The sequence below is a fragment of the Marmota marmota genome, unplaced genomic scaffold (assembly GCF_001458135.2).
Source record: "Marmota marmota marmota unplaced genomic scaffold, marMar, whole genome shotgun sequence".
In the NCBI taxonomy this organism is placed as follows: Eukaryota; Metazoa; Chordata; class Mammalia; order Rodentia; family Sciuridae; genus Marmota; species Marmota marmota.
In genome coordinates, this window is record NW_026000077.1 from 2,216,173 (window position 1) to 2,232,553 (window position 16,381).

The window sequence follows — 16,381 nt, forward strand, 5'->3', positions numbered from 1 at the left end:
TCCCCCCCCCCCCGCCGTTATTTAAAATATTCAGATGTGAATTTGAAAGCATTTCTACTAAACAAATCTGAATTATTGTGCTAGCATCTATCCCAGTATCTGTGAAAGATTTTATAGATGCAAATTTAAAGCTTCATGGGCTAATTCAACCTCCTAAATTTGCCTAATACTTCTCTCCAATGGCTGAAAATTCATAAATAATATTAAGTTCCAGGACCTCCAGAGTACAAGACCCATTCAATAGTCCTCAATATTCATATGTGGTGAAAGTGTTCAATATAATGTAATAATGCGATTTGTTATTTTAAAGTTGTTATTTTAGAAAACTCAAAGTAAATCTCAAGGTAAGTTGTTGGTACAGTCATTTAAATTTCAGCTCCATTTTAAAAAATTGGAGGACAAAAATCAGCAGGGAATATTTCAAGATGTCTTCTTTTATTAACTATTTAGACTGGGTTGACACATAAACTTGATCCAATATAGTACAATAGGAAAGTTAAATAGTCACCCTTACAAAGCCAGGACATGCCCCCAAATTTCTGGGTTATTTCTCAAATATGCTTGCTGGTCTATCAGAAAATTTGCTGCATTTCTCTAAACTGAAAAAGGGATAGATCATGTTAACTCTGCTCTCAGCAATTTCTTTCTTTGTTAAGTAGGGACTTATGGGAATTATGAACTACATCAGAATTATTTTTAGTCTCTTCTGCAATATTTATAAAAATAGGATTCCTTAACCTTTGAAGGGAAAAATTCCTTAAAAAAAAAAAGAAAAAGAAAAAGAAAATCTACTACAAAAGTCAGCACTTCGGTACCTGATTGTGGTAACAAGGCCAAAATCCAAGACGAAGCCCTTTATTGCACATCGTGTTCCAACATCTTGGGCAGCCCCATCTTGCGACCTCTCCAGATTGGCTGCTCCTGCTCTCTCTACTGCAGAGAGAACTTCAATTAGAGAAATTCTGAGGCTCATAAATCTAAACTGGATACTCCCCTCACTGGAGGCAAAGATGTTGAGACTTACTAAAAAGATTCATGTTAGAGGAGGGTTCAGATAAATCTAAGTGGCTTGAAACCACTATAATGTAAGCAGCTGAGAGTCTTATTTTTACAACAGTTTATTTACCTTTAAAAAAGAGAAAAAAAAAAACCCTAAGGGAAAAGAATGGCAGCAAATTACTAGATAACCTGAAAAAAAGAGGCTATATAATCATGAATCTCTAAAAAGTGAAACAGTCTCTACTAAACTTAAATTTACAGTATAAACAGTATAAACTTATAGCTGACCATTCATATTCACAATCCTTATGAGGAAAGCAAGCAAGAAAAAACTCGGATACATTATTAACTTCTTAATGCCCTAAAATAACCTCATTGAAAAAATGTTTGGTTAAAAACTGGTTAGGAAGGCAATGTTTCCCTGCTGACTTAAGCCTAGCTGCCTAAGCAAGGCTTTAAAAAATATCTTCACCTACTAGAGTGCATAGGCAGAAGGAGCAGAGACTATGGCGGTCTTCCTAGTGACACTCCCAAGTCACATAAATGGGGTATATTTCTGGGATAGACTGCCAACAAGTTACTGAAAGAAGAGAAACAAACCCAACTAAAACCTGGCCAATAAATAGATTAATATCCTCACATGTTCTATGATTATGACCAAAAGTCTTAACTAAAGTTACCAAGGCTATCAGATCTAAATCATATCCTCCACACTAAATAAGCTGATTTGTGAAAGACTGAATTAGTTTTCAAGTTGGTTTTCCATAAAGACTTGTAATGAAGCATAATATGTATAAAGCATTTCTTCAAGCAAATAAAAGCTCCACCCAAAGACCTCAGTAATTAAGACTTTACAACTGGAGGAACAATTTCAAGTACCATTATCAATCAAACTGTGGTGATGTGAGCTACGCAGCAGAATGAAGACAACATTGTTGAGATACTATATATACTAAATAATAATAATTTTACCTTACCTGAGTGTGAAAATTTGAAATGGTTGTTGTTTCAATATCTTTCTTGCCCAGAATTTCCATTTTCACTGGAGTGTTGGGGAAATTAAAAGCAAAATAATCCAAGAAGTCTGGGAGATAAGCAGCCGCTCCATGCACTATTGCTAAAGCATAGTAAGCAGCATTTTTCTCATTTTCACTGAATGTCAAAGCAAGAAACTCCTCAGAAAATCTCTCCATCTCCATTGGAGACAAAAATGAGAGTTCATCCATGTAAGCATGAAGGACAAGAGCACCACCATTGGACTGGTGTTCCTCGTGAATAAAGTTGCTAAATTTAGTACCTGTTTTTAAGAAATTTCTACGAATAGAATGTTCCTGGTGAGTCATAAAAGGTGTTTGTACTCCCTGGGGTACCCGATATTCTTGCATGCCCAAATTTAATCGGCACAGCTGTTCATCTTTCAGATACCTGAAGGACTCCTTATTAACTCCTGAAGTGCTATTTATTTGTCCTTGGGTGAGAATTTCCTTACTGATGCGGGTCAGGCCAGCACAGACGGTTTGTACTTCCTTATTGTACATTTTAAGGCGTCTTCCTCGCATGTCTTCTCGATGTTTCTTTTTCTTTTTCTTCTTTATTTTCTTCAAGACAAAATCATCAGCTCTCTGGGTTTTACCATTTTCATCTGGTGTTTCTGGCCACAATAATTAAAAAAAAGTTAGTTGCTAGGACTAATGTCAACATACAAGCTTCTTAAGGTACTAAAAAGCTACTCAAATCAAATAGCCTCCTCTCAATTCTCAGAATTTGCTATTACAACTTAGAGCCTCAGGAAACAAATGAAACTAACACCTGGGGATGTGGCTCAGTGGTCTAGTGCCACTGATCCAATCCCCAGTACCTACCCCACACACAAAAAAAACCCTAAATATCCAAGTAATTTCAAATCTGACATATTGTATAAAATATTTGTTCAGTAAACTTTGTAAAATTTAAATTGAAGCTTGTCATATTTCATATTTACTGTTAAGTCTATAAATTATCTATAGGCTAATCAAACAACAGTGAATTAAGTCATAAAACAAAATGACAAAATCTTGCCTACGAAATTGTCATTGTTTTTTGGTATATGGGTTTTTGTTTTTGTTAGAGGGAGGTATTTCTTAGAAGCAGGATTCATTCTCTATTATTGTTCTTATAATTATAAATTATATACAACCTCAAAAATGGAGGAAAACTTGATGATATATATCAAAATCCCTGAAAATATTTACAATTCTCAGACCTCAAACTCCAATACCAAGTCAAAATTACTTAAGAAAATAATTGAAGATCTATAAAGATATCAATGACTGTATTATTTAAAACAACAAAAACCTAATCTAAACCCCTAATAATCAGGAACCGATTAAACTCTGATATTTACACATTATAAAATATTACCCAGCCATTATACACCATAGATGAAAAGAATTGACATACAAATTATAAGGTTACAAAATGCTTACAATGTTACTCTTCTAGAAAGCTTACTCTAATAATTCCTCCCCTACCTAAGGGAATATGTAGCAATAGCTATTCCTGCTCCCTGCTCCCTTAGCACTGTACTTCTACCACAGCACTTATCATACTCCATGTTATCACATATTTAATTTTTCACCTCCTCTCTAAACTGTAAGCACTGAGCTCAGTGATATATATCTTACCTTTCATTCCAAAGCACTAGATACAGGTATATTCTGATCCCATTTTTATATTAGACATTCATTTGCCAGGTATATATCTGGGCACTAAGGATATAATGGTTAAGACAGGTAGAATCCCTACTCTCTCTGTTTAGTTTTGTTTGGTATGAGGTATTGAACCCAAGGCAATTTGCCACTGAGCCACATCACCAGTCCTTTTTTTATTATTTTATTTTGAAACAGAGTCTCACTAAGTTGCTTAGGGCCTGCTAAATTGCTGAGGTTAGCTTTGAACTAGTGATCCTTCTGCCTTTGCCTCTGAAGTCGCTGGAATTGCAGGCATGAGCTACCATGCCCGGTCTTACTCTCTTAAATATTACAATCTGATCAAACAAGGAAAAGAAAGTACAGTTAGTAATAAGTAGGTTTTTCTTTTTTTTAATATTTATTTTTTAGTTGTAGTTGAACACAATACCTCTTATTTATTTATTTTTATGTGGTGCTAAGGATCGAACCCAGCACCTCGCACATGCTAGGCGAGCGCTCTACCGCTGAGCCACAACCCCAGCCCATAAGTAGGTTTTTCTAGATGCTGGAGAAGCTCTTTTTACGAGGTGATATTTAGACTGAGTCCTAAATAATAAGATGAGCATATGAAGATTTAGGAGGAAATATTCTAGAGAGAAGCAAAGGACCTTAGTAAATATTTTTATCACTATATCATTCTTAAAATCTTGGAAACCTGTATCCCAGTCTTTCTGGTCTCTTCCCATGTACCTATACTTAAATCCAGGTACATCACAGGATTTTACCCTTAGCTTCATCTCCTCTCCATTCTAATGCTATCTAATGCTATCCCTAATTATATGTGCTAATTGATCCAACTTCTGTACCTACAGCCTAAACATGTCTCCCAAGCTTTTTTTTTTTTAAACTACCCAAAAGGACCTGAAGAAAAGACAAAATTTGCTTGACTCTGTGCCTGACTTTATACCTTTGTACCTTGACTTTAGTACCTATTTTTAAGAAATATGTATATGTATGTGAAATGTGAATACATATACAGAAAAATGTCTGGAGAAATATATACTAAGGTATTATCATAGGGTGGTATTAATGGTATGAGTGGTAGGAGTATAAATGTCCAGCTTTTTTCTGTTTTCTAAAATGAACATATTACCTTATAATTTAAAAACTTAATTTAAATTTCTGAAGGATTATCATAGATTGACATAACCAGGATAGAAAAGCATCTTTGATTTACTAGTTGCAAAATACACCTAGCTAGAAATCCAGGTGTAGTTGTAACCAATCTTTAAGCTTGGTCTAGCAAATATTGTATAGAATTTATCTACCAACCAATAGTATTTTGACATAATTCAAGTAATTCAGTGTTAACAAACATACTCCAATTAATCCTATTCTTAGATCTGGGAAGAACAAGTTCCAATAATTTTAAGTAAAGAATTTACTTGGGGGACTGCAATTATAGCTCAGTGGTAGAGCACCTGCCTAGCATGTGGGAGGCACTGGGTTTGATTCTCAGTACTGCATATAAACAAATAAATAAAACAAAGGTCCATCAACAACTAAAAAAAAAAAAAAAATTAACAACAACAACAACAAAAAGAATTTACTTGGTATAATATATAAGTTGTAAAACAAGTTATATGCAAGTTATAAAACCTTCTATAAAGTTTAAAACCATTTTAGGGCAGGGGTTGTAACTCAGTGGTAAAGCACTTGCTTAGCATTGCTTAGCATATGAGAGGCATTAGGTTCCATCCTCAGCATCACATAAAATAAATAAAATGAAGGTATTGTGTCCATCTACAATTAAAAACATTTTTAAAAATTTAAACCTGTTTTAAAGTTCAAGTCAAAAGACTTTACACCGTATAAATGGCAAATAACTTTCACTATGTCTAATATTTGCTTTTAAGAACAATTAAAAAGAAAACCCTACAGAAAGGGGTATAGATCAATAGTAGAGTCCTTTGCCTAACATGCACAAGGCCCTGGGTTTGATCCCCAACACTGCTAAGTAACAAAACAAAACAAAAAAACAACTTCAAACTTCATTTGCAAACATTATTTGTAATTAAACTGAGATCATACACATGAAATCATATTGCTTAAACTGCTAAGAAAATGCAGTCAATTTTTTATTCTACGTAAAACTAAATCTTTGATTAGTTAAAACTTAGCAAGTCACTTATGTTTCTTACCAAATAAAATTAATCTAAATACTTTTTCTAATACCAAATCAGTAATATAGGCAATTCTCCTAAGCAACTAAATGCCATCAAATATAAAAGGCCAATTTAAAAATAGCCATCTAATTACACTCCACTAAATGTTTTAGCGATTCCACAGGAAAAGAAAATATTTCATTCTGAATAGGTCTTGTTGTTTTAAGCTTCAGAAGAGGTATTTGGTATGCAGAAGATGAATTGTGACCTAGATCTGCCACTGAAATTAACACCAAGAAGGAATGGTCTTGACTATAACACACTGTGTCTAGATTACTATCATCTTACCATATGGTATTTCTAACATGGTTAAATCTCTGTGGGTTTTATTCCAAAATTTAGTTACATGGAAACCATTCAATTAGTCCATCTCCACAAAAGAAAAAAAACTGTACAAGGAAATAATAAGGGCCTTAAACTGACCATAATCTCATATAATAACATGATTAAAAAGTTTAAATATGAAATAAATTTCAATCTACCTTCCCACTAATCCTGTTTTTCAAATATTTCCTCTTTTCTAAGGCTGATATAGAAAGCTTGTCTTTTTTTAACATTTATTTTTTAGTTATAGGTGGCCATATATCTATATTTTATTTTTATGTGGTGCTGAGGATTGAACTCAGTGCCTCACGCATGCTAGGCGAGCGCTCTACCTCGAGCTACAACCCCAGCCCCATGCTTGTCTTTTTTTAAATGGGGAAATTTGAGACTACTGATCCCATGCTTGCTAACGAATTTCCATGAATAAACAAAATTTATTCTTAAGTTATTGTGGAGGCAATTAATTGTGAACAGCATAAGTATCGACAAGTTGTTGGAAGTTATTATGAAAAGTTGGCCATTGATGCATGAAAGATACCAAATGCCTTTCCTTGAATTAAAAACATTTAAAAGTCTAAATTTTATGTCTAAAGACCACAATCTTTCCATTTCTGGTAGAGTGTTTTAGTTTCTAATAGAGAATGTATTCAGGAAGTCAGATTTTGAGTATTTCCCCATAATGCAAAAGCTAAATTTGTTGCATCAAATTTGCTGTTTTGTAGTGCTAGAGGATCAAATCCAGGGCCTTGTGCCTGTTAACAAAGCACTTTACTAACAAAGCTAAATTTGTTGCATCAAATTTGTTGTTTTGTAGTGCTAGAGGATCAAATCCAGGGCCTTGTGCCTATTAACAAAGCACTTTACCACTATGCTACAAACCCAGCCCTGGCATCAGTTCTTTACAGACAAGAAGCTGAGTTACACTGCACCTATATTAGGGAAAGCTTTCACATATCTAACTGTAAGAATCAATATAAAAGTATGTAATTCTGCAGAGGAAAATACAAACATTGATTTAAGAAATAAATTGTTGGCTATCTTTAAGAACATCACTATAACTAAGATTAATACATGACACTATCAGTAGTACATTCACATATGCTAATGTTATCAATTATTAAACAGCATAATGTATTTAATATGACACTATTGAAAATTTTTTAATTAATGCAAAAAATTAGTTTTTCAATAACGAAACTTAAATCTACAATACCATTCATACACCTGAATTATACCTTAGAAAATATAGTACCTTCAGTTCCTAAAAATGATTGTTTTACAAAAGCAAAACAATTGGAATTGTTTACCCATTATTATTCATAATAAAGAAAAGAACTTAAATTTTTTTCTGAAAATATATTACTTTTTGTCTTCTTGGGAGTTCTTCCAGTTCTATATAAAAACCTAATAAAAAGAAAAAAAAAAACACTCACTTTGAAGGCCAAATTTTTGTGAATCATTGTATTTTTTTTTTTTTCATTGCTTTACCCTACCCTCCTACCCTATTCTAATGTTTAGGAGTTGGGTAGGATTGAAACACTGTTCTACTACTTCTTTGACAGTAGGACCTTTTCCCCTGCCTTTCATTTAAGACTTTAATTTTTTAGAGCATTTTGAGGTTCTCAGCAAAACTGAGTAGAAGTTACAAAGATTTCCTATACATTCCTATACATGCACAGTTGTCGTCGTGTCATCGTCCCCCATCCACCAACTATCAACACTTCCTACCATAGTTACATCTTTATAGCACCTGAGTTCACAGTTGACATTAGAGTTCACCCTTGATGTGAGTTTGGACAAAGTACAATGACAGGGATTCATCATTACAGTATCATGCAAAGTAGTTTCACTGCCCTAAATATCCTGGGGTCTGCCTTTCATAACTCCCTCCACCTCATCAGTAGCAACCACTGTCCTTTTACTTTGCCTTTTTCAGAATGTAATTTAGCCAGAATCAAACAGTAAATAGCCTTTTCAGACTGGCTTCTTTCACTTAGTAATACGCATTTAAGATTAAGAATAATTTACTTGTTCTGATGCTCCGATGTCTGTACCACAGTTTATGTATCCATTCATCTACCAAAGGACATCTTGGTTGCTTCCAAGTTTTGGCAATTATGAATAAAGCTGCTATTGATCTCCATATGCAAGTTTTTGTGTGGACACATGTTTTCAACTCTGTTGGGTAAATACCAAGGAGTGGAACTGCTGGGTTAGGTAGTAAGAACATGTTTCGTTTTGTAAGAAATCACCAAACTGTCCTCCAACATAGCCATACCATTTTGCATTTCTACCAATAATGAATGAGGCAGATAACCGTTTATGAATTAATAGCTTTGTACCTTGCTTCTCATTGGTAAAATGAAGGGGAAACATGGGCTGGAGATGTGGCTCAAGTGGTAACGCGCTCACCTGGCATGTGCGGGGCGCTGGGTTTGATCCTCAGCACCACATAAAATAAAATAAAATGTTGTGTCCACTGAAAAATAAATGTTAAAAAATATTCTCTCTCTCTCTCTCTCTCCCCCTCTCTCTCCTCCTCTCTCTCTTAAAAAAAATGAAGGGGAAACAATATTTTCTTACAAAACTAATATGTAGAATAAATGAAAAATGCATTTAAAGTACTTGGCATAGTCCTAGAACATAACAAATACTCATTACATGTTAACTACTATATTTTTCACCCAAACAGATAAATTCTGGAGGCAGAGTGTGCTATTTAAGATAAAATCAGGTGCTTTACAGTTAGATTCAGGTTAATGTGTCAGCTCTACTGCTTATTAAGATCTCTGGGAAGCTCAAAAATATTTTAAACTTCAATTTTCTTATCATAAAATATTATTAATACTAGTGTCTAACTCAAGAGTTATTGTAAGGATTGAAGGAAACAATAAATGTGAGGTCCTCATCATAGTATCTGACATAAAAAACCCTATCAGCTTGATTATCACAATCATAATAAAAGTATTAGGTAACACTCCTTAAAATAACTGGCTACAATTCTAGAAATTAGAGCTAGAAATTACTAGCTATAGCACAATATGGGATACCATAAGAAACACATAAAATGTAAGAAAATATCTCTAAAAGAAGATAGAAAACTATTGTTCACCAAGTGTCTGGCTAGGGACCATGTATGTTATCTCATTTTAATCTGCCAATAAACTGGTGAAATGAACATAGAAATCCTTCTTCAGAGCAGGAAACAGTCTGAAACAAGAGGTATTTAATATATTAGGTCACAAAGCCAGTAGGTGACAATCAAAATTCTCACCTAAATTCAAAATTCAAACCCTTCCAATACTACACACTAAACTATACTCTATTTCTTCCACCTCCTCTTGCGACCCCTCCCTTGGTGATAAATTAAATCATCCAGTAGGTACAATAAATGGACTTGAGGTGTATTAAGTATTACTTTACTTAACAAAATATTTTACTTACTAACCATTATATAATTTTTCATAATCACAAAGATGAGTTTTCACCCCTTACATAAAGTTATTTTTGTCTCTCTGGATGGACAGTAGAAATGTCAGTCCCTAAGGACATTGTTATGTTACCTGATAAATGAGATGATCTGCTTGTTCCTCATTATAATCCAAATTCTCCTCCATCCCTATCACCAAAAACAATCAATTGTTTCCAGATTCAAAACTCCTGTCAATGTCTTTTTGACACAAGTGCAAAAATTTCCATTAATTTCTGGCTTAGGAACACTATCCCTATGATAGCAGTTAGGTCATTGATAAAAGGTGAAAAACTATGATAAAGGAAGATTGACTTAGGGGTGCTATGTAAGCATCCTTATCATTTAATGGCACCAGTGAATAGAGCTAGGGAATAATCTCCCCTTCCTTTTCTTTCTAAAAATACACTAATATTAAAATCATAAATGTACTAACAAAGTATTTAAAAAGCATTACTTCTTTTGATTGTAAGGTTTTTTGTTTTGTTTAGTTGATGGACCTTTATTTTATTTATATATGTTGCTGAGATTCAAACCCAGTGCCTCACACATGCTACTCTACCACTGAGCTACAGCCCCAGCCCCTGTTCAATGCTTTTATAAGTAGTAATAAGGAGAGAAAGAAATTAAGGTTTCAGGACTGGGGTTGTGGCTCAGCGGTAGAGCACTTGCCTCACATGCACAAGGCCCTGGGTTCGATCCTCAGCACCACGTAAAAATAAAATAAATAAGTGAAATAAAGGTATTGTGTCCAACTATAACTAAAAAATAAATATTTAAAAAAAAAAAGAAATTAAGGTTTCAGACTTCAGCCTACTGCTCACTACAAATAAAGACATTTTAATATCTCTTTGTTCACTTATCAATCTCAACATGTAAGGCAGAAAGAAAAAAGCCAACTGGACCATAAGTCAAAAAAAAAACTGAGTTCAATATTCAGTTCTATCATTAGCTAAAAATTTCTAGCATGTTACTTCACCTCTTTAAAAATCACTTTACTTCCTTTTCTACAGGTAAAACAAGTTTACCACAGCATTTACAGGTTAAATTTTTGTTTCAACTATTTATGAACAACTCCCAATGTCTGGATTCTTATGATTTGTAATTATCTACATATGAATTTGGATTGAGTGCTGCTGGGATAGTGTGCAGGATCACGTCTCTTAACTCAGTTCAGGGGCTGGCAAACTTTCTCGATAAAAAACCAGATAGCAGTCTTTGCAGGCCATATGGTCTCTGTGTCAACTACTCTACTCTGCTACTATGGTGCAGAAAACTGCCATAGACAATATGTATGAATGAAGAGAGCATGTTCCAATAAAGCTTAATTTCTGGACATTGAAATATTTCATGTTATTTTCACTTCATGAGGCTTTCTGCAACCATTTAAAAAGTAAAGAAAAACTCCTTCCTCACCGGTTATACAAAAACAGGCAGTAGAACTCACTTTTTATAAAAGCAATTTAATGGAAGAATTCAACAAAAGATACCAGAGCAACTGGATATTGATGGAAAAGAGAAAGAGAACCACAAACTAAACCTTACACCTGCACAAAACTAACTCCAACAGATCACAATTTAAAAGTTAAAATTATAAAACTTTTAGAGAAAAAAAAAAAACAGGAAAAAAACCTTGGGACTTTAGATGTGACACTGAAAACATTATTTATTAAGAAAAAAAATCAACAAATTGAACTTCAACAAAATTTAAAACTTTTGCTTGTTTTACTTTGTGAAATATATTGTTAAGATGATATAAAGACAAGCGACAGACTGGGAAAAAAATACTTGCAGATGATGTCATTGCCAAAGGACTTGGGCCTGTAATATACAGATTGCTCAATAAAAAAATTCTTAAAACACAATAGTAAAAAAATTCATTTAGAAATGGGCAAAAGACATAGATATTTTACTAATGAAGATATATAAATGGCAAATGATGACATGAAAAGCTGATTGATATCATTTTCCATGAGACCATGATGAAAAACCACCCATCTATTGAAAGTGCTAAAATAAAAACAGCTAAAACAATACCAGATATTGTCAAGAATGTGAAAAAACTTGATCTCTCATACAACATTAGTGGGAATGTAAACTAGTACACTCTAGAAAATAGAATGGTAATATGTTTAAAAAAAAAAAAAAAAAAAAGCTTACAATATGACCAAGCAATCACAATCCCCAGAGAAATGAAAATGTACTTCCATACAAGAATCTGAACATAATTGCTTGTAGAAGTTTTATTCATAAGAGGCCAAAACTAGGAACAACCAAAATGTCCTTCAATCAATAAATGATTCAATAGGGGAACGATGGTACATCCATACTGCGGAATACTATTTAGCAAGAAAAGTAGAACATTAATACACATACCACATAATGGATCTCACACCATGGTGAATCTCAAGATTATAATACTGTACGATTCCATTTATATAATATTCTTAATGACAAAAGTATCAAGATGAAGAACAGATTAATGATTGTCAGGGGTTAGAGAAAGGAGACAGAGGGAGTACCTAAAACTATACAGGTATAGCACAAGGAGAATCTTTCTGGAGGTGGAATGATTTTGTACCTTGACTACAGTGGTGGTTACACTAATCTACCCATGGTAAAAATGCACAGCACTACACACTGTACAAATAAATATCAATTTCCTGGTATTGGTATTATACAATAGTTATGTAAGTTGTAACCACTGAAGGAAACTGGTGAAAGGTAAGGACCTCTCTGTGCTATTTTTGCAATTTCCTGTGAGTCCATAATTATCTCAAAGTGAAAAATTAAAATACTTTCTAAAAATATGATGATAAGCAAAAGGAAGACATAGCTCTATAAGTAATAAGTGTCTATTCGCTCTCCTTCAAGGACCAGGCATTAAAAATAATAAAAGCCAGTTTTTAAATAAGTGCCTACCATGAGCCAAGCACTATTTTTAGTGCTTTCTATACACTACCCCATTTAATCCACAAAATCTTATAACGAAAATGCCACAACCCCACTTTACAAATGGGAAAACTGAGGTTGAAAAGAGGTTAAAATAATCTGTTCATGGTCACACTGTAAGTGGTAAGAGCCACAATTTAAACTCAGATTAACTCTAGAGGCATGTTTCCTGTACACAAAGGTAACCAAAAAACATATGGGGACGTTGGGGGGACAGGACTACCAAACTCTGTGTAAGTCTGACATCAAACCAGTTTGTTTTCTCCCTCAGTTAAAATAGAATTTTCAGAACTTTTAAAATACCAATGCATGTCAGGAATCTAGAACACCTACATTATAATTTTTCCCACTCAGCCAAAAGTTAAAATATAAAATGGCCTAATCTTAACCCATCCTTCTTCTTACATATTGGCAAACTACAATTTTGAGAGCTGTACTATCCAAGTAGTGGTAGCTACCAGCCAAATGTGGCCAATTTTAAGATAAGAATTAAATAAATTTAAAAATTCAGTTTCTCAGTCACACTAGCTATATTTCAAGTCTGCTCAAGAGCCACATATGGTTACCATATTAGACAGCACAGAAAGAGAACATTTCCATCATCTGAGAAAGTTCTATTCATCAGTACTGGATTAGAGACTTGTTTTTGTTTGCTTTTTTAAAGCACATGGGATGCACGCAATGTTCAGAGAAGAACAACTTCATTGCAACCATAAAAGGGGGTAAGGTCAGATCTTTAAAGTCAGGTACTGCCTACAATGTTTAGGCACAAGGAAAAGATAAGTAAAGGAGTGTGTGGGGGTGGGGAGGAATAAGAGAAAGCAAAATCATGCAGCTTGGCAATAAAGCTGAACTAAGATTCAGGAGTGTGGGTTCTACTGCCTATTAGGCCAATAATTGATTTAATTATTTTTTTAAAAAATATTTGTGCTTGGTACTAATTAACCATGAATTAATTAGATAAGTCTCTTCACTATTTTGGGCCTTGGTTTCTTCTTCTATAACACAAATTTAGAACAAAAAATTGCTAAGATTCCCTTTAGCTCTGTATGGATAAACACACACACACACACACACACACACACACAAAGGTGGGGAATAAGTAAAAGATCATTGCATATTGGTGGTGGAAACTGGCACTCCTGTCAACTTACCACAAGTTCTATGCCTGAAGATGAAATTTAGATACCACAAAATGAAGATTTAATTCTAGTCAATAAATCCTTATTAAACAATCATTTGAACCTAACCACAGTATTTAGAAGTAGCACACAAAAAACTGGATAGCTCAAAGTTAAGCAAATATGTGGAAAGAATGCTAGACTTCCAACATTTTAGATTGAAAAACTGGCGCATTAACATCTAACATTTTTCAATTTTTGTATTGAAAAATTGGCTAATTAACATCATTAACATTCACATATAACCAAACTGGAGATATAACGGATTATGTAATCATATATTAAGTACAAACAAATGGCATAATCAAAAGCACACCTCATTTCTTCCACAAAGAATAAATAAATAATAAAAATAATAATAAATAATAAAAAATAAATGCTACAGGTAATTAGGAAAAAGACACTAATTCTGGCCAACCTAATTTCTCTAGAACACACACTTAAATAGCCCTATATTTTCCAGGTTGAATATTCTTGAGGATTATTGGAATTACATAGATTCTCCAATTGTGCTATACAGAATAAAATACAACTGCAATTCTTGTCCCTTCTACCTACTACACACTTTCCTCTTTTCAGAAGTTCTATTGGTCCTATTTCCTAGGGTCAAATGGGAGAGAAAACCTTCCCCCCACCCCATCCCCATTCTAAGAATTAAAACAGCCAATTAAAAAAAAAAAAAAAAAAAAGTTTAAGCGATGTTTACCTCTAAGTTAAAAAAAGAAAAGGAAACCGTGTTTGATTTTTTTTTTTTTTTAACCTTGCAGAAGCTAAGGCAACCAGTGAGTTGTGTAACCTCTGTAAGAAATCAAACTCATTAAAGTCCCGAACCAGACCCGTGAGTATTTTGGAGCAGGAGGTAGTTTAAGGAAGGAAAAAAAAGAAAGAAAAGAAAGAAAAAAAAAAAAAGGTTTCCAGGAAGGAAAACAGGGAGAAGAGATTTTAGAGACAAGCCTTTACTTCAAAAAGGCAGTTTTTAGTTTTCCACCTATTAATCCAAAGCCAAGAACGGCGCGGCGCGGAAACCCTGCGGATTTTGAAAACAAACGTTGCGAGGCTCCGGGGGATTGCGAAGGGGGCTGGTAACTGACAGCTCGGCCTCAGAGCGAGAAGCCTCAAGTAGGTCAAACCGTGACCACGGCCTGAAGTCCAGAGTCCAGCTCAGTGGGCTCAGGGGAGAAGAGCAGCAGGAGGGAATAAGGGTTAGGCGTCTTTCAATCCTAAAGGGGCGGGATACCAGAACCAAGGGACCTAGAACCCCAGCCCCAGCAGTTCGCCTGCTCTCACCTCTCTTGGGGGCCTTGATCAAAGGCACCCCTCCAGTCCTCTCGCCGTTTTCCTGCTTGTCCTTGTGCTTGAGATCGCCCGGAACGCAGGAGCTGGGGTCACCATCAGCGCCGCGGTGGTGATGGTGCTTGTGCCGCTCCTTGTGGCCCTTATGCTTGGGCCCGGCCGCGCTCACCGTCAGGGGCGAGAAGGTGAAGAGGGCCGAGGTGCCTGGGGCCGGGAGCGGAGCAGCGACAGCGGGCCCGGCGGGAGCCAGCGAAGGTGGCGGCGGAGGCGGCAGGAGCAGAGGCTCAACAGGGCCCTGGACGGTTGGGGCAGCATTCGTTGGCGGCAGCGGCCCGGGATGTTGGCGACTGCGACGCCGCCGGTGAGGGGGAGCAAGAGGGGGGTCCTGGCTCGGCCGCCCCCGTTTCTCCTGAGACCCCCCACTGCTTGCCCGGCGCTGCCGCTTCACTCCCCGCGGCGAGACCCCAGCATGGGGTTTCTCCTTTCCCTCTTTGTCCGGCTCCTCCTGCGCCGCCACCGCCCGTACTACGCGCACTGCTCCGACCTGCGCAGCCATTTCACCCACAAACACACATTTAAATGGCCCGACCGCCCCCCCGTCCGTGTATCGCGCAAGCGCCGCCCGCGCACGGCCCGCTGGGCATTGGAGTCTCTCCCCCACCCTCCACTTGTCGGCCGCTCTTCGTGAGGAGCTGAACATGCCGGAAGCAGCAGTTCCCAGCGCTTCTCCGCAGGCCTCTCCAACCGAGCTTCTATTGTAAAGCGTCCTGGGCCGCGCAAAGCCTCGCGGGAGCGGTAGTTCCGCCGCGCCCCGCGCCCCGCGCCCCGCGCCGCGTCCCCGGCTCTGTGAGTGGAGGAGCCGCGAGGGAGCGTGCGCCGAGTCACGCTTCGGGCTGCGACGCAACCGCCGCCAGCCGGCGAGTTGCCGCCAACCGCCTTAACGGCCCAAACAATGTTAGTGGCTTTCAGTGTGGCGGCGCGTTCACATTATCGTCTTCCTGTCCCTTTCGTCATTTGATACGGAGTAGGTGGTCTCCATAGTGACTTTTAAATTTCACATTTCTTTGATAACCTTTGTGAGGTAAAAGAATCTCCGGCCTTTTACCCTTGACAAAACGAAGGGGAAAAGAGGAGTTAGCACTTGTGTAAAAATGACGGCAGTTTTGTTCCCAAATGTAAAGGGGCTGCGAGTCGGAAGTGTTCGGAGGCATTTTCAGGGGCATTTGCTTTGGTTACTACGAAGGCAGGTGCACGAACCGCTTGGGAGCC

At 36.5% G+C, this 16,381-nt stretch overlaps 1 protein-coding gene across 1 annotated transcript in view; it reads right to left on the reverse strand.

Annotated features, from left to right (window-relative positions):
• Rsbn1 (round spermatid basic protein 1) overlaps nucleotides 1-15,812 on the reverse strand; it is a 49,872-nt gene extending 34,060 nt beyond the window's left edge. Inside the window, exons 1-2 of the mRNA XM_015502197.2 lie at nucleotides 15,107-15,812; nucleotides 1,977-2,650 (exon numbers count right to left, since the gene is read on the reverse strand). Coding sequence (XP_015357683.1) covers nucleotides 1,977-2,650; nucleotides 15,107-15,812 — 1,380 coding nt within the window. The remainder of the gene's footprint in view (nucleotides 1-1,976; nucleotides 2,651-15,106) is intronic.
• Between the last annotated feature and the right edge of the window lie 569 nt (nucleotides 15,813-16,381).